The sequence below is a fragment of the Oncorhynchus mykiss genome, chromosome 30, assembly GCF_013265735.2.
Source record: "Oncorhynchus mykiss isolate Arlee chromosome 30, USDA_OmykA_1.1, whole genome shotgun sequence".
Classification (NCBI taxonomy): Eukaryota; Metazoa; Chordata; class Actinopteri; order Salmoniformes; family Salmonidae; genus Oncorhynchus; species Oncorhynchus mykiss.
The window spans coordinates 605,271-624,781 of NC_050570.1; the positions used below are offsets into that span (position 1 = coordinate 605,271).

The 19,511-nt window shown below is 43.7% G+C and overlaps 1 protein-coding gene and 1 long non-coding RNA gene across 2 annotated transcripts; one reads left to right on the forward strand and one right to left on the reverse strand.

The window, feature by feature from the left end:
- Positions 1-3,295: 3,295 nt before the first annotated feature.
- On the forward strand, positions 3,296-4,997 carry LOC110521136. Its single transcript, XR_005040889.1, has 2 exons — positions 3,296-4,546; positions 4,582-4,997. It is a non-coding gene; the product is annotated as an uncharacterized LOC110521136 (long non-coding RNA).
- dnaja (DnaJ heat shock protein family (Hsp40) member A) lies at positions 4,376-17,802 on the reverse strand. The gene is made up of 8 exons (XM_036968848.1): positions 17,649-17,802; positions 17,170-17,324; positions 12,705-12,882; positions 12,374-12,478; positions 11,965-12,192; positions 11,129-11,359; positions 10,711-10,811; positions 4,376-5,423 (listed from the first exon to the last, which is right to left on the reverse strand). Exons 2-8 carry the CDS (start codon positions 17,299-17,301, stop codon positions 5,187-5,189), a joined length of 1,212 nt encoding a protein of 403 aa, XP_036824743.1. The 5' UTR covers positions 17,302-17,324; positions 17,649-17,802; the 3' UTR covers positions 4,376-5,186.
- Positions 17,803-19,511: the final 1,709 nt, after the last annotated feature.

A 19,511-nucleotide genomic window follows, 5' to 3' on the forward strand; every position in this document is an offset into this window, starting at 1 on the left:
GGTGATACAGCCCGAAAAGATGCTCTCAATTGTGCATCTGTAAAAGTTTGTGAGGGATTTAGATGCCAATCCAAATTTCTTCAGCTTTCTGAGGTTGAAGAGGCGCTGTTGCACCTTCTTCACCACACTGTCTGTGTGGGGGGACCATTTCAGTTTGTCAGTGATGTGTATGCCGAGGAACTTAAAACTTTCCACCTTCTCCACTACCGTCCTGTCGATGTGGATAGGAGGGTGATCCCTCTGCTGTTTCCTGAAGTCCATAAACATCTCCTTTGTTTTTGTTGACGATGAGTGAGAGATTATTTTCCTGGCTCCACACTCCCAGGGCCCTCACCTCCTCCTTGTAGGCGGTCTTGTCATTGTTGGTAATCAGGCCTACTACTGTTGTGTTGTCTGCAAATTCGATGATTGAGATGGAGGGGTGCGTGGCCACGCAGTCATGGGTGAACAGGGAGTACAGGAGGGGGCTGAGCATGCACCATTGTGGGGCCCCAGTGTTGAGGATCAGCGAAGTGCTTGGATTACACCTGTAATCTGTTCACTGTCATTCCTGGCCTGTCTCACCCTGTCTGGTGGAAGTACCTCCGCCACACAACCTCTCCCGAGCTTTCACTCTCCTCCAGCACCAGTTTGCTCTATTGTTTTCTACCTTTACCACCTGGGGGTGGACGTCAGGAAGTCCAGGACCCAGTTGCACAGGGCGGGGTTCAGACCCAGTACCCTCCGAGCTTAATGATGAGCTTGGAGGGTACTATGGTGTTGAATGCTGAGCTATAGATAATGAACAGCATTCTTACATAGGTATGTATGCCTCTTTTCCAGATTGGATAGGGCAGTGTGCAGGGTGATGGCAATTCTATTGTCTGTGGATCTATTGGGGCGGTAAGCAAATTTGAGTGGGTCTAGGGTGTCAGGTGATATGATCCTTGACTTGTCTGAAACTGTGAAGGACCTCGGCGTTACTCTGGACCCTGATCTCTCTTTTGACGAACATATCAAGACTGTTTCAAGGACAGCTTTTTTCCATCTACATCCATCTAAAAAAATCAGAAACTTTCTGTCCAAAAATGATGCAGAAAAATGTATCCATGCTTTTTCACTTCTAGGTTAGACTACTGCTATGCTCTACTTTCCGGCTATCCGGATAAAGCACTAAATAAACTTCAGTTAGTGCTAAATACGGCTGCTGGAATCCTGACTAGAACCAAAAAAAATTATCATATTACTCCAGTGCTAGCCTCCCAACACTGGCTTCCTGTTAAGGCAAGGGCTGATTTCAAGGTTTTACTGCTAACCTACAAAGCATTACATGGGCTTGCTCCTACCTATCTTTCCGATTTGGTCCTGCCGTACATACCTACACGTACGCTACGGTCACAAGACGCAGGCCTCCTAATTGTCCCTAGAATTTCTAAGCAAACAGTTGGAGGCAGGGCTTTCTCCTATAGAGCTCCATTTTTATGGAATGGTCTGCCTACCCATGTGAGAGACGCAGACTCGGTCTCAACCTTTAAGTCTTTATTGAAGACTCATCTCTTCAGTGGGTCCTACGATTGAGTGTAGTCTGACCCAGGAGCGTGAAGGTGAACGAAAAGGCTAACGAACCTCCCTTGCTGTCTCTGCCTGGCCGGTTCCCCTCTCTCCACTGGGATTTTCTGCCTCTAACCCTATTACAGGGGCTGAGTCATTGGCTTACTGGTGCTCTTTCATGCCGTCCCTAGGAGGGGTGCGTCACTTGAGTGGGTTGAGTCACTGACTTGATCTTCCTGTCTGGGTTGGCGCCCCCCCTTGGGTTGTGCCGTGGCGGAGATCTTTGTGGGCTATATTGGGCCTTGTCTCAGGATGGTAAGTTAGTGGTTGAAGATATCCCTCTAGTGGTGTGGGGTTGTGCTTTGGATAGTGGGTGGGGTTATATCCTTCCTGTTTGGCCCTGTCTGGGGGTATCATCGGATGGGGCCTCCTGACCCCTCCTGTCTCAGCCTCCAGTATTTATGCTGCAGTAGTTTATGTGTCGGGGGGCTAGGGTCAGTTTGTTATATCTGGAGTACTTCTCCTGTCCTATTCGGTGTCCTGTGTGAATCTAAGTGTGCGTTCTCTAATTCTCTCCTTCTCTCTTTCTCTCTCTCGGAGGACTTATTTTATTCCTTTGATTTATTTCACCTTTATTTAACCAGGTAGGCAAGTTGAGAACAAGTTCTCATTTACAATTGCGACCTGGCCAAGATAAAGCAAAGCAGTTCGACACATACAACGAGTTACACATGGAGTAAAACAAACATACAGTCAATAATACAGTAGAAACACAAGTCTATATACGATGTGAGCAAATGAGGTGAGATAAGGGAGGTAAAGGCAAAAAAAGGCCATGGTGGCAAAGTAAATACAATATAGCAAGTAAAACACTGGAATGGAAGATTTGCAGTGGAAGAATGTGCAAAGTATAAATAAAAATAATGGGGTGCAAAGGAGCAAAATAAATAAATAAATAAAGTAGGGAAAGAGGTAGTTGTTTGGGCTAAATTATAGGTGGGCTACGTTGTACAGCTTATCCGGTGTCCTGTGTGAATTTAAGTATGCTCTCTCTAATTCTCTTTCTTTCTCTCTCGGAGGACCTGAGCCCTAGGACCATGCCTCAGGACTACCTGGCATGATGACTCCTTGCTGTCCCCAGTCCACCTGGTCGTGCTGCTGCTCCAGTTTCAACTGTTCTGCCTGCGGCTATGGAACCCTGACCTGTTCACCGGACGTGCTGTTTTCAACTCTCTAGAGACAGCAGGAGCGGTAGAGATACTCCTAATGATCGGCTATGAAAAACTAACTGACATTTACTCCTGAGGTGCTGACATGCTGCAACCTCGACATCCACTGTGATTATTATTATTTGACCATGCTGGTCATTTATGAACATTTGAACATCTTGGCCATGTTCTGTTATAATCTCCACCCGGCACAATCAGAAGAGGACTGGCCACCCCTCATAGCCTGGTTCCTCTCTAGGTTTCTTCCTAGGTTTTGGCCTTTCTATGTAGTTTTTCCTAGCCACCGTGCTTCTACACCTGCATTGCTTGCTGTTTGGGATTGTAGGCTGGGTTTCTGTACAGCACTTTGAGATATCAGCTGATGTTAGAAGGGCTATATAAATACATTTGATTTGGTCAGTATCTCAAAGCACTTCATGATGACAAATGTGCTATGGGGCGATGGTCATTTAGTTCAGTTACCTTTGCTTTCTTAGGTACAGGAACAATGGTGGACATCTAGAAAAATGTGGCGCAGCAGACTGGGATAGGGAGAGATTGAATATCCCTGATGTTTCTCTGGAAGGAAATCCTCACCCTGAGCTCATCAACTTTATTATCTAGAGACTGAACATTAGCGAGTAATACACTCAAAAGCGGTTGATAGTGTGCGAGTCGTACTAGAAGTCCACTCTGAATACCTCTTCTCCATCGGTGGTGTTTTGGATCAGCCTTTGGAACCAGTTCAATTGCCCTGGGGGTGCAACTAAAGGATCCAATTTGGGAAAGTCGTATTCCTGGTCGTAATACTGGTAATGCTGATGAGTTACCGGCACTCTGATACCCAAAAGTTATTCCCGGCTGTATGTAATAACACAAAAACAATTCTGGGCTGATAATGTAATAACACATAAAAAATACTGCAAAATTGTCTAGGAGCTAAAAGCACGGCTGCCCGATCTGTTCTACACTGCTCCAGTCAGGAGCAGAGTAAAAACACTTCCTGGAACAAACAAGACCACCCAGTCAGTAGCAGAGTAAAAACACTTCCTGGAAACAACAAGACCACCCAGTCAGGAGCAGAGTAAAAACACTTCCTGGAACAAACAAGACCACCCAGTCAGTAGCAGAGTAAAAACACTTCCTGGAACAAACAAGACCACCCAGTCAGGAGCAGAGTAAAAACACTTCCTGGAACAAACAAGACCACCCAGTCAGGAGCAGAGTAAAAACACTTCCTGGAACAAACAAGACCACCCAGTCAGGAGCAGAGTAAAAATATATATAATCAAACATTTTATTCATCACATGCTTCATAAACAGGTGAACTGTGAAATGCTTACGGCCCTTCCCAAAAATAATAGAAAAATGACGAGGAATAGTAAAATGACATAGCTGATCTTTCTGCCATCAGTCCACTTTTCAGAATAAAAGCCTTACTCCTGCTGCATCAGGTGTCCTACTTTCAATAGTCTACCACTTTTATCCAAGATGAATCTTCAAGGAGATGATGTAATGTTTTATTAACTGATATCGGCCTCATAATAATGCGTATGCTGATATTTGACAACTGCAGCTATGAATCGTATAAAGTGAACCAGATTAATTTAATAAACTTTGTTTTAAAAAAAAGAAGGCATTCTTGAGAGGTTTTATTTGTGAAAGAATCAATCCATTTCAAGAGTGGGTGAAACGCCTGTGGTGAGACAGTAACATTACCTTCATAGAAAGCATACAGGTTCCTCTGGTGAGTCAGTTAAAGAAAGCATACAGGTTCCTCTGGTGAGTCAGTTAAAGAAAGCATACAGGTTCCTCTGGTGAGTCAGTTAAAGAAAGCGTACAGGTTCCTCTGGTGAGTTATGGACCTAAGTCAATAATTGAAATGCAACAAGTCTGTTTTCTGTGCCTCCTAGTATATCTCTCATGAACAGATCCATACGAAATAAAACAATACACACAACTTACACTACACACGGAGAAAAAGAGTGCAGGTGTTATGTTAGATAGAAATGTAAACAGACCATCACTCTACCATTGTGGCAAGATGGAGTAGGTCTACACCTCCATCTAGTGGTCATGTCAGGGACAACATCTTTTGACAAGCTTTGTAACTAACTTATGTTAAGGTTAGGGAAAGAGTTATTTCCCCTGCCTCATACATTCTCCTAACCTGACCCTCAGTATAAAGATACAACAGACGTGTTGAATAGTATCTGGAGGAAAACAGCTGCGGATATGGCTCGGATGTACTGCCTAAAACATGACATTGCTGTGAAAGTAGGCATTTCAGTGCAGCGCTTGATAACAGTGGACTTTGAACTCTAATGAATAAGGCTTTTGTCAAACCCTGTCCTTCAGGAACTGAGTTTGACGTGATTTGTATACATAGATTCTAAAACCGATTAATTGAACAAACTAAACATTCAGTGCAGCATGAGTTTCTATATTCTACTGCTGCTGGCACTGCACGCCATGGCCTCCCCCCTCATCATCGTCAATATCCTCAAAGCTTGGCTTCCCTCCTCCACTGCTGCCGCTCTTCTGTTGAGAGTAGCTGCGATCCATCTCCTTCAGGTCTACCTCCTCCATGTCGTCTGAGATCAGCTGCTCGTCTCTGGGCGGGAGGAGGGCCTCCAGCTGGGGGAGGAGGTGCTCTGGCAGCCAGTGTTTATCTGGGAACTCCACCTGGTGGGGAGGAACATAGAGAAATGGGTTATGGGTCTGATAGGGTCTATTCCCTATATTACAGTGGCAAGAAAAAGTATGTGAACCTTTTGGAAATACCTGGATTTCTGTATAAATTGGTCTTAGAATTTGATCTGATCTTCATCTAGGTCACAACAATAGACAAACACCGTCTGCTTAAACTAATAACAACATGTATTGTATTTGTCTTGTCTATATTGAATTCATCATTTAAACAATCACAGTGTAGGTTGGAAAAAGTATGTGAACCTCGAGGCTAATGACTTATCCAAAAGCTAATTGTAGTCGGCTAACCTGGAGTCTAATCAATGAGACGAGATTGGAGATGTTGGTTAGGGCCCATGCACCCTATCCCTATATAGTGCTCTACTTATCTAGGGAAATAAGGAGGCATTTTAGATAACCTGATACAGGTTCTGCAGCATTGGAAGCCCCTGATCGAGGCTCTGCAGCATTGAAAGCCATTGATACAGGCTCTGCAGCATTGAAAACCATTGATACAGGCTCTGCAGCACTGATAGAGGCTCTGCAGCATTGAAAGCCATTGATACAGGCTCTGCAGCACTGAAAGAGGCTCTGCAGCATTGAAAGCCATTGATACAGGCTCTGCAGCATTGAAAGCCATTGATACAGGCTCTGCAGCACTGAAAGCCATTGATACAGGCTCTGCAGCATTGATAGAGGCTCTGCAGCATTGGAAGCCATTGATAGAGGCTCTGCAGCACTGAGGCTCTGCAGCACTGATAGAGGCTCTTCAGCACTGATACAGGCTCTGCAGCACTGATAGAGGCTCTGCAGCACTGAAAGCCATTGATACAGGCTCTGCAGCATTGAAAGCCATTGATACAGGCTCTGCAGCACTGAAAGCCATTGATACAGGCTCTGCAGCATTGATAGAGGCTCTGCAGCATTGAAAGCCATTGATAGAGGCTCTGCAGCACTGATAGAGGCTCTGCAGCATTGAAAGCCATTGATACAGGCTCTGCAGCATTGAAAGCCATTGATACAGGCTCTGCAGCATTGAAGTTTCCCAAGAAGTGGGCTTCCATCATTCTTAAATGGATGAAGTTTGGAACCACCAAGACTCCTCCTAGAGCTGGCCAACCGGCCAAACTGAGCAATCGGGGGAGAAGAGCCTTGGTCAGGGAGGTGACCAAGAACATGATGGTCACTGACAGAGCCCCAGAGTTCTTCTGTGAAGATGGGAGAACATTCCAGATGGACAACCATCACTGCAGCACTCAATCATACTACACCAGCTCCGACACTCATCTTATGTGGCAGGGCCTGCAAACTATTACAGACTACAAAGGGAAGCACAGCCGCGAGCTGCCCAGTGAAACGAGCCTACCAGACAAGCTAAATCACTAATACACTCGCGTTGAGGCAAGCAACACTGAGGCATGCATGAGCTGTTCCGGACGACTGTGTGATCAAGCTCTCCATAGCCGATGTGAGTAAGACCTTGAAACAGGACAACATTCACTAGGCCGCGGGGCCAGACGGATTACCAGGACGTGTGCTCCGGGCATGTGCGGACCAACTGGCAGGTGTCTTCACTGACATTTTCAACATGTCCCTGATTGAGTCTGTAATACCAACATGTTTCAAGCAGACCACCATAGCCCCTTTGCACAACACTGAGGTAACCTGCCTAAATGACTACAGACCCGTAACACTCACGTCCGTAGCCATGAAGTGCTTTGAAAGGATGGTCATGGCTCACATCAACACCATTATCCCAGGAACCCTAGACCCACTCCAATTTGCATACCCCCCAAACAGATCCACAGATGATGCAATCTCTATTCTCCACACCGACCTTTCCTACCTGGACAAAAGGAACACATACGTGAGAATGCTATTCATTGAACGCTGAGTTGTAGTCAACACCATAGTGCCCTCAAGGCTCATCACTAAGCTAAGGATCCTGGGACTAAACGCCTCCCTCTGCAACTGGATCCTGGACTTCGTGACGGGCCACCCCCAGGTGGTAAGGGTAGGCAACAACACATCTGCCACGCTGATCCTCAACACTGGAGCCCCTCAGGGGTGCGTACTTCTCCTCTCCTGTACTCCCTGTTCACCCACGACTGCATGGACAGGGACGACTCCAACACTACCATTAAGTTTGCAGACGACGCAACAGTGGTAGGCCTGATCACCGTCATTTCACCTGTTGTATTTGGCGCATGTGACAAATAAAGTTTGATTTGATCAATCAGGCCTTTATGATAGAGTGGCCAGACAGAAGCTACTCCTCAGTAAAAAAGGCACATTACAGCCCGCTTGGAGTTTGCCAAAAGGCACCTAAAGGACTCTCAGAAACAAGATTCTCTGGTCTGATAAAACCAAGATTGAACCATTTAGCCTGAACTCCAAGTGTCACATCTGGAGGAAACCTGGCACCATCCCTACAGTGAAGTATGGCGGTGGCAGCATCATGCTGTGGGGATGTTTTCAGCAGCAGGGACTGGGAGACTAGTCAGGATCGAGGGAAAGATGAACGGAGCAAAGTACAGGGAGCTCCTTGATGAAAACCTGCTCCAGAACACCCTGGACCTCAGAATTGGGCAGAGGTTCCCCTTCCAACAGGACAACAACCCTAAGCACACAGCCAAGACAATGCAGGAGTGGCTTCGGGACAAGTCTCTGAATGTCCTTGAGTGGCCCAGCCAGTGCCCGGACTTGAACCTGATCTCATGTATTAGTTCAATCATACTGTGCAGCTATCTTTCATGTATTAGTTATATACTGTGTAGCCCTCTATCATGTACACTACATGGACTGAGATTTGTAAACGAAAGAGGAATAGAATCATATGAATTGAAAGGAGTTTCCAATCTCCCCACTTCTGGTGCAGCACAGACCTTATCCAGATGGTGGAACAAAGGCATTTCCTCACAGACCTGCTAACTTTCTTTGTTGTTACTTTTAAGGTTGGAACCAACATGCAGTGCCTCCAGCAGGAAGAGAGGCAAGAATAATGTGTCCATTAGCTCAATCTACACTATTCACAGCCATGTCTAATGTTCAATGTAATTACATTGCTGGACTTTTTGAAACTTCATTTCAAACAGGTCTTCAAATCATGTTTTTTAGCTGTTAGTGATAATACATTTGTGTGTTTACATCACTAAGCCTTTATGTATGTGTTATAAATTATCAAAGGGGTCGGACTTTAAATTGAGGGTTAGGGTTAGGGTTAGTCTTTATAGACTAAGTTTTACAGGACTCTGCATAGTGTCAAATAGGTTAACGTTTTTTGTGTTAAATGCTCTACAACAGATATTCCCAATGCCGTCGGGGGTATGCCAAATAGAAATCTGATTGACATTTTCAAAACAGTCTTTTTATATTTTCCAACGGGGCTATGCATTTGGGTGAGGTTTCTTTCTCCTGATCTGTGAGCTGCTCTGACAGCTGGTGCTTAAAGTTAGTGAGGGAGGTATGAGTCTACAGCTTCAGTGATTTTTGCAGTTCGTTCCAGTCATTGGCAGCAGAGAACTGGAAGGAAAGGCGACCAAAGCAGGAATTGGCTTTGGGGGTGACCAGTGAAATATACCTGCTGGAGCGCGTGCTACGGGTGGGTGTTGCTACGGTGACCAGTGAGCTGAAATAAGGCAGGGATTTACCTAGCAAAGACTTAACGATGTCCTGGAGCCAGTGGGTTTGGCGACGAAAATGAAACGAGGGCCAGCCAATGAGAGCATACAGATCGCAGTGGTGGGTAGCATATGGGGCTTTGGTGACAAAATGGATGGCAAAGTGATAGACTGCATCCAATTTGCTGAGTAGAGTGTTGAAGGCTATTTTGTAAATGACATCGCCGAAGTCGAGAATTGGTAGGTGTCATGACGTTGGCCTGGGGGTAGGTTTATGAAATACCTGCCCCCGCCTTTTCCCCTCTCTACCCTACTGATGTGACATTTGAAAATCATTTGCTTAACATAGATTCTGGGAACATCAGAAGGTGGGGGGAAATTAACTATATTCTGGTAATCTGACCAATTGAACATATGCGGTGATCCTTAATGAATATGATGTCAGTTCAGTTGTCATCTGAGACATTATCATCAATGATAAGATGACATAAACTCTACAATGGAAAGTCTACACATCAGAGTTATCGGATTCACATGGAATTGTTGTTCAATTTAAAATGTTTGAATGTGAAATAATTGGTGAAGATGAAATGTAATGTTAGCTTCCAAATGAGAGATTTGGGTCTTCATAAGGTTAGGGCTCAATCAGTGGCCCGCCCCTGTGAAGAGACATGTGAATATTTATAATGCTATTTACCCGCCATGTTGTGGAGTCAGTATCGGCATGGCTTTTTTTGTTGTCGGAGCGCCGTACTCAGATTATTGCATGGTTTCCTTTTTCCGTAAAGTTTTTTTTTTTAATCTGACCCAGCGGTTGCATTAAGGAGAAGTATATCTCTAATTCCATGTATAACACTTGTATTTTTATCTCTATTTCTGCTTTTTGTGACTCCTCTCTTTGGTTGGAAAATGGCTGTATGCTTTCTGTGACTAGGTGCTGACCAAACATAATGATATGTTGTGTTTTCGCCGAAAAGCCTTTTTGAAAATCGGACACTGTGGTTGGATTAACGAGAAGTTTATCTTTAAAATGGTGTCAAATACTTGTATGTTTGATCAATTTGAATTATGAGATTTCTGTTTGAATTTGGCGCCCTGCAATTTCACTGGCTGTTAGCGAGGGGTTCCGCCATACCCAGACAGGTTAATGTGGCTGCTCTGCATGATGTATTGTCGTCTCTACCGTCTTGCCCTTTGTGCTGTTCTGTGCCCAATAATCTATGTACCATGTTTTGTGCTGCTACCATGCGGTGTTGTCTTAGGTCTCGCTTTATGTAGTGTTGTCGCTCTTGTCATGATGTGTGCTTTGCCCTAAATGTATAATCCCAGCCCCCGTCCCTGCAGGAGGCCTTTTGATAGGCCGTCATTGTAAATAAGAATTTGCTCTTAACTGACTTGCCTAGTTAAATAAAAAAATAAAAAAATTTGCCGATTTATGAAGGTTCTCTGAGGAGCCAGATTACTGTAGGGTGTGCGAGGTATTTAAAAAGGGCTGATGGACCTACAAAGCTTGTTTGTTTGTTTGTGTGTCAGAACCAAGATTATTTGGAGTAGTCCAACCGGAGTCAGTTTTGTTTTTAATGAAAACGTCTCGTCTCTAACCTAAACGGTTCAACCTGACCCGTCTCTCTCTCTCTCTCCAATGGTAATATAATACTAACCTGGAATTGAATGATGAGCTGCCCTCTGTCGTAAGGGTCTTTGTGGATGGGCATGCCTTCATTATGGACACACCTCACATCGTTGGCCTTCACTACTTTACCTGGAAACAGAAAGATCACACGATCTTGGATAAATTTACCACAGGTGGACTCCAATCCAGTTGTAGAAACATCTCAAGGATGATCAATGGAAACAGGAAGCACCGGAGCTCAATTTTGAGTCTGAATATTTATTGAAAGGGTCTGAATACAATTTTCTTTCTTTCTAAAAAACGGTTTTTGCTTTGTCATTAAGTGGTATTGCGTGTGGATTGATGATGGGAAAAAATTATTTAATCAATTTTAGAATAAGGCTGTACCATTACAAAATGTACATTTAAATCCAAGGGGGAGTGAATCCTTATAACAGCCACATTACCTGGTGAAGAGGTGATGATGAGCATCCTGCCATCTAGCGTACGGATGGTCTTCTTGAAGCCACAGAGGGCCTCAACCAGTTTGATGTTCATCTTCATGTGCAGGTCGTCCTCCTGCCTCTGGTACACTGGGTGGTCCTGCTGGTCCAGCACGATCACCACGTCACCTGGTTCCAGACCAGGCTCCTGGTCGCCCTCCCCGTGGAATGGTATCTTCTGACCCCCCTTCATACCTACAGGACACAGTAAATGTGTATTGGTTAGTTCATACCTACAGGACACAGTAAATGTGTCTTGGTTAGTTCATACCTACAGGACACAGTAAATGTGTCTTGGTTAGTTCATACCTACTGGACACAGTAAATGTGTCTTGGTTAGTTCATACCTACAGGACACAGTAAATGTGTCTTGGTTAGTTCATACCTACAGGACACAGTAAATGTGTCTTGGTTAGTTCATACCTACAGGACACAGTAAATGTGTCTTGGTTAGTTCATACCTACAGGACACAGTAAATGTGTCTTGGTTAGTTCATACCTACAGGACACAGTAAATGTGTATTGGTTAGTTCATACCTACAGGACACAGTAAATGTGTCTTGGTTAGTTCACTGGCATCTGTTCCTTTCTATCATGATGGCTGCCTACAGCTGACGGGAGTTTTAGACACCAGAGGGCGCCCTTGCTATTATTTACAGCAAGTCGATACTTCTGATATTCAAGCTCTAGGGAATTTAGGGAAATCCATTTCCCCTTTGGGGGTTTTATATCTTCTTAGTATTGTACAGTAAATTACTTATTTTAAACATCCCAACAAGGGAAGAGGACCTCAAACAAACCTTTGTCAATATGAACCTCTAGAATCTTCTTCTTGCGTTCTACTTTGTGTCCGTTGCAGGTCTTGCATCGGTCTTTAGAGTTGAAGCGTTCGCCCTCTCCCTGGCACTCTGCACACATGGTCTGGATCTGCTGGATCATTCCTGGCCCGATCTGCTGCACCTTGATCTCCACTCCTCTGCCTTTACATGAACCACACGTCTGCAAGGCGCCCTTCTTACCACCGTACCCTGCAGTAAAGACAACCAGAGTTAGAATAATGGACTTCTGACCTAGGATCAGGTATCCCCTCTTAGTCATTATGATTGCAAAGGTAAAACTGATCCTAGATCAGTACTCTGATAGATCTGTGAATATGGGCTCAGATCTGATAATGGGGGAGCTTTGTATCGATATTGGATCTCAACATACCTTCACATTTTCCACAGATTACGTTTTTCTGCAGGGCCAATTTCCTATTGGTTCCATTGTACATCTCCTCCAGAGTCACAGTGAGCTGATGGACCACGTTCTTACCTATACCAAACACACAATCATCACTACACAATAATATTTCGGTATCACAAATAACAGATAATGGGGCGGCTTCCTGGACACAGATCAGCCTAATCCTGAACTAAAAAGCTTTTTCGATGGACATTCTCCATTGGTCTTGCTTTCTAGTCCTGGACTAGTTTAAGCCTCATCTGTGTCATGGAAACCTCCCCAATATGAGACCGTACATTTGTGACATTAGTATTACCTCTCCTATCCCTCTGAGGCATTCTGCCTCCGCCTCCAAAGAACATGTTGAATATGTCCATAGGGGAACCTCCTCCCCCCATGCCCCCATCCTTGATAGCCTGCTCTCCACCCTGGTCGTAGAGGTCCCTCTTCTTGGGCTCTGACAGAACCTCATAGGCCTGAGATATCAGTTTGAACTGGAGGGGAGAGAGAGTTATGTCAATATCATGCCAACGGTTTTTGTTGCTTATAACACCGTAATAGCCAACTCCCAACAATTGTAGCTAAATTTCAACATTCGTGCCTTTTACTGCAATAGCGAAGCTGGAATAGATTTTCCTTTCAATATTAGTGTGGACCGTCCTTATTTTTCAGTTTAACTGCCATATCAAAACAGCTAGTCAGTGTTAAATAATTTATCCTTGCTTCTCTGAAGAAATAAATCCTTATGCAACTCCACTCATCTTAGGCTTCAGGCTAATTTTACAGTGAGCGAACAACTGAAGAGCAAACAGGTGTGTGTTATTTTCAGTGTTCCCCCAGTACATTTAAATCAGCCTAGAGCAGAGCTAAGGCTACAGTTAGGGGTGGTGGTGGTGGTGCTGCAATCCCACCCTGGTCTCAGACTAGAAGTAACATAGTAAACGTTTGTTCAGTATAATTTGAGTGTCCCCGGAACAAACACAAAATGCAACAATTGCAAAGATTTTACTGAGTTACAGTTCATACAAGGAAATCAGTTAATTTAAATAAATTCATTAGGCCCTAATCTATGGATTTCACATGACCTCCATACCAGGCGGTGTCAGAGGAAGGCCCTAAAATTGTCAAAGACTCCAACCAACCTAGTCATAGACTGGTCTCTCTGCTACCGCATGTCAAGCAATACCGGAGCGCCAAGTCTAGGTCCAAAAGGCTTCTACCCTCAAGCCATAAGACTCCTGAACAGCTAATCAAATAAATTACTACCGAGACTATTTGCGTTATCTCCCACCCCCCTTTTTACACTGCTGCTACTCTGGTTATTATCTATGCATAGTCACTTTAATAACTCTACCTACATGTATATCAAATCAAACTTAGTCACATGCGCTGAATATAACAAGTGTATACCTTCCCGTGAAATGCTTACTTACAATCTCTTAACCAACAGTGCAGCTCAAGAAGAGTTAAGAAAATATTTACCAAATAAACTAAAGTAAAATAAAATACAACAGAAGCTAGATACAGGGGGAACCAAGTCAGTCTGCGGGGGTACAGGTTAGTTGAGGTAATTTGTACATGTAGGTAGGGGGGAAGTGAGGTAGGTAGGGGTGAAGCGCCTTACGGTCAGATGCCGAGCAGTTGCCATACCAGGCGGTGATGCAACCAGTGAGGATGCTCTCGATGGTGCAGCTGTAGAACCTTTTGAGGATCTGGGGACCCATGCCAAATCTTTACAGTCTCCTGAGGGGAAAAATTGTATGTTGTGCCCTCTTCACGACTGTCTGGGTGTGTTTGCACCTGGTGTTTTTGGACCATGATAGTTTGTTGGTGACACCAAGGAACTTAAAACTCTCAACCCGCTCCACTACAGCCCTGTCGATGTTAATGGGGGCCTGTTCGGCCCGCCTTTTTCCTGTAGTCCACGATCAGCTCCTTAGTCTTGCTCACATTGAGGGAGAGGTTGTTTGTTCACACTGCCAGTTCTCTGACCTCCTCCTTATAGGCGGTCTCATTGTTGTCGGTGATCAGGCCTTCAGCAAACTTAATGATGGTGTTGGAGTTGTGTTTGGCCACGCAGTCGTGGCCAAACGCTTCCTTACCACCAGGGAGCAGCCCGTCAGGAAGTCCAGGATCCAGTTGCAAAGGGAGGTGTTTAGTACCAGGGTATTTAGCTTAGTGATATTACCTCAACTACCCTTTGCCCCCGCACATTGACTCTACGGGTACCCCCTCTATATCAAATCAAATTTCAAATCAAATGTATTTATATAGCCCTTCGCACATCAGCTGATATCTCAAAGTGCTGTACAGAAACCCAGCCTAAAACCCCAAACAGCAAGCAATGCAGGTGTAGAAGCACGGTGGCTAGGAAAAACTCCCTAGAAAGGCCAAAACCTAGGAAGAAACCTAGAGAGGAACCAGGCTATGAGGGGTGGCAAGGACAAACTCTCCTAGAAAGGCCAAAACCTAGGAAGAAACCTAGAGAGGAACCAGGCTATGTGGGGTGGGCAGTCCTCTTCTGGCTGTGCCGGGTGGAGATTATATAGCCTCACTACTGTTATTTTACTGCTGCTCTATCCATTTTTTACTTAATGCAGTTAAGAAAAATAAGTGTTGTTGGTTAAGGGCTTGTAAGTCAGCATTTCACTGTAAGGTCTACACCGGTTGTATTTGGCACTTGAAAAATACAATTGGATTTGACTGAGATTACAGATTTGCATCTGTTCGTCACAGATACCTAGGTAGGGATGTGGATCAGAAAAACAGTCAGTATCTGGTGTGACCACCATTTGCCTCATGCAGTGAGACACATCTCCTTCCCATAGAGTTGATCAGGCTGTTTATTGTGGCCTGTGGAACGTTGTCCCACTGCTCGTCAATGGCTGTGTAAAGTTGCTGGATATTTGCAGGAACTGGAACACGCTGTCTTACACGTCAATCCAGAGCATCCCAAACATGCTCAATGGGTGACATGTCTGGTGAGTATGCAGGCCATGGAAGAACTGGGACATTTTCAGCTTCCAGGAATAGTATACAGATCCTTGGGACATGGGGCCGTGCATTATCAAGCTGAAACATGAGGTGATGGTGACAGATGAATGGGGCTCAGGATCTCATCCCGGCAGCTCTGTGTATTCAAATTGCCATCGATAAAATGCAATGGTGTTCGTTGTCCATAGCTTATGCCTGCCCATAGATACCATAATCCCACCATGGGGCACTCTGTTCATAACATTGACGTCAGCAAACCGCTCGCCAACACAACGCCTTACGCGTACGTGGTCTGTGGTTGTGAGGCCTGTCAGACGTACTGCCAAATTCTAAAACAATGTTGGAGGCAATTTACGGCAACAGATTTGGTGGACATTCCTGCAGTAAGCATGCCAATTACACATCCCATCAACTTGAGACATCTGTGGCATTGAGTTGTGTGACAAAACTGCACATTTTAGAGTGGCATTTTATTGTCTCCAGCACACGATCCACCTGTGTAATGATCAGGCTGTTTAATTAGCTTCTTGATATGCCACACCTGTAAAGGGGATGGATTATCTTGGCAAAGGAGCAATGTTCACTAACAGCGATGGAAACACATTTGTGCACAAACTTTTGAGAATTAAGCTTTTTGTGCGTATGGAACATTTCTCTGGTCTTTCATTTCAGCAGAAACATAGGAACAACACTTCACATGTTGCGTTTATTTTTGTTCCGTGTAGTATACGTTAGGTTTGGTATGGTTACAACAGGCAGATGGTTGCTTGGTTGGGGTGAATAGCACGAACATCTTGCAACCCAACGGTTGCGAGTTAGAATCACTGACAACTTTAGCTAATTAGCAACTTTTAAGCTACTTTGCAACTACTTAGCATGTTAGCTGACCCTTCCCCTAACCCAACTCTTAAATTTACCCCTAACCCCTGGCCTAGCTAATGTTAGCCACCTAGCCAGAATTTGTAACATACATTGAGCAAATATCAAATCAAATTTTTTGTCACATACACATGGTTAGCAGATGTTAATGCGAGTGTAGCGAAATGCTTGTGCTTCTAGTTCCGACAATGCAGTAATAACCAACAAGTAATCTAGCTAACAATTCCAAAACTACTACCTTATAGACAAGTGTAAGGGGATAAAGAATATGTACATAAAGATATATGAATGAGTGATGGTACAGAGCGGCATAGGCAAGATACAGTAGATGGTATCGAGTACAGTATATACATATGAGATGAGTATGTAAACAAAGTGGCATAGTTTAAAGTGGCTAGTGATACATGTATTACATAAAGATGCAGTAGATGATATAGAGTACAGTATATACGTATACATATGAGATGAATAATGTAGGGTATGTAACATTATATATTATATATATATATTATATATGTAAACATTATATTAGGTAGCATTGTTTAAAGTGGCTAGTGATATATTTTTTTATGTAACATATTATACTTTTTGGAATTCGTAACAGTGTACGTTTTGCAAAGTCGTAAAAGTTACGAATGACATGTTCTATTGTCATCCGAAATGGGTGATGGACATCCACAAATGAATACATACCATAAGAAACATATGATCATACTAAATGGAGTGTCTCGGGTTATACGTACAGAATCATATGAAATCCTCTGAGACCTGGTTGGCAACCCACACAGCGCCTTTCCCCGAGGTCCTTCCAGAAGGTTCCTTAATCACATGTCCCTGTCAGTCCTAGAAGCCATGTGCGCTGTTTAAAATAGACGTGTCTACAGGCCTGCTGCAGACAGTTAACTTACCTTCTCTCCTTCATTCGGGTTCTTGTCCGGGTGATATTTCAGTGCCAGTTTTCGGTATGCTTTTTTAATCTCGTCTGGTGTGGCTTTAGGGTTCACACCTAAAGTGTCATAGAAACCTGTCTCTTTAACCATCTTCGTGGCAGGATCTGTAGTAACTAACGGAGACGTGAGAATTAGATACACCAAATAAATGACTGTTTAGCTTAAAAGCAAGTAAGCTAACCCATCCCCCTCTCAGGGAAAAGAAAAGCCGAATACTGGCTACCAAAGTAGCTACAAATGCCGACAAGCTACAATGTTATGTTTCAAATAAATAGCCACATATACTAGTTGGCAACTAACGTTAACCTACTAAAACAAGAATCTCGCCTAGTAATGCTAGTTAGTTGTTGTCTGGCTTTTATCGAAGCGCTTGTTCTAATGAACGGCAACTAATGAAAACAACACATTACAATTCCATAGTAACATAGTGTCTTTACCTTTCAGTAAACGTCCTGCTTCAATAGTGCCTCGGAGGAAGACGGCTGGTCCTTTATAAGGCGGACTGGGACCGAACTTTCTGGAGCGTCTTGTGACGCCCTAGACGAGTCTAGAAACAGTGGACTGGCCTGTCGATCAAAGCCGGGTCCACTTGGAGGGAGGTCCCGGAGAACGCAATTCGGGCCGCTCCTGCATATAATGCTGTAATGATAAATACTACTTTAATGATAAATAATACGGTAATGATAAATAATGCTGTAATGCTAAATAATGCTGTAATGATAAATAACACGGTAATGGTAAATAATGCTGTAATGATAAATAATGCTGTAATGATAAATAATACGGTAATGGTAAATAATGCTGTAATGCTAAATAATGCTGTAATGATAAATAATACGGTAATGGTAAATAATGCTGTAATGATAAATAATGCTGTAATGATAAATAATACGGTAATGTTAAATAATACGGTAATTATAAATAATGCTGTAATAACCTACATTTTGTTTTCATTATTGTGATAGGCTCATGTTTTGCTGGCACTGGCTTACCCACACTATTTCTGTATCAGACCTCTTTACTTTCTCACCTGGTTATTGTTTTCAAATGGGTATTATTGGCACTGGGAGATAAACTTAACACTAAATATACACATTCCCAGACATAAATGCACAAACAGTATTTTTGGCCATTTATGCCTCACATTACTACCAGCAGTAGAGAACAATAGACTTGCTTTCTAATTTGAAGTGCATGATGGCGTTGACACTCTCGGGCCCGTCTACTGTGCATTCTAATTCATATTCCAGCGCGTGAAAGCTCTTAAAAATACAATTTTCGATTGATTTGGTGGTTAAACGAGCTTCACTTGAAAATCAAGAGAAAAAGCGGCAATAGTATTGTAATGAAACAACAGGGAGCAGCAGGTCGAGGCGCGCTATCGACTGAGTCGATATCCGCTCTAATAAACCTAGGTCGTTACAGTATTGTTTGTCCATTTTGAGACGCTATAGCCAATAGGCCTACACTTCCTCCTCAACAAAATCTGAATTTCTAAGGTAACTGAAGAATTTAGTCACGCCATTTTACATGTAAGATGTTTGGTGCAGTATTTTTCAGTGACAAAAAATGTAATGAAAACGACTCCTCTCTCGTTGAATGACCCTACTGTTGATCAATCACCCACGAAGGGGCGTAGACGACCAATCTCGTTTTGGCTCCAGAAAAAAATGTTGTGTGCCCAAACAGCGAGAGGCATTAACTCTGGCCTAATGACAATCACCAACTAGCTAGCTACATTCTTTATAAACGACTGGGTATATCAGCTACAACTCTCCCCATGTTCCTGAGCCAACAGGAGGCAGGTACTGTGAGACTAGCTACATTCTTTATAAACCACTAGGGTATATCTGCTACAACTCTCCTCATGTTCCTGAGCCAACAAGAGTCAGGTACTGTGAGACTAGCTACATTCTTTATAAACCACTAGGGTATATCAGCTACAACTCTCCCCATGTTCCTGAGCCAACAGGAGGCAGGTACTGTGAGACTAGCTACATTCTTTATAAACGACTGGGTATATCTGCTACAACTCTCCTCATGTTCCTGAGCCAACAGGAGGCAGGTACTGTGAGACTAGCTACATTCTTTATAAACGACTGGGTATATCAGCTACAACTCTCCCCATGTTCCTGAGCCAACAGGAGGCAGGTACTGTGAGACTAGCTACATTCTTTATAAACCACTAGGGTATATCAGCTACAACTCTCCCCATGTTCCTGAGCCAACAGGAGGCAGGTACTGTGAGACTAGCTACATTCTTTATAAACCACTAGGGTATATCAGCTACAACTCTCCCC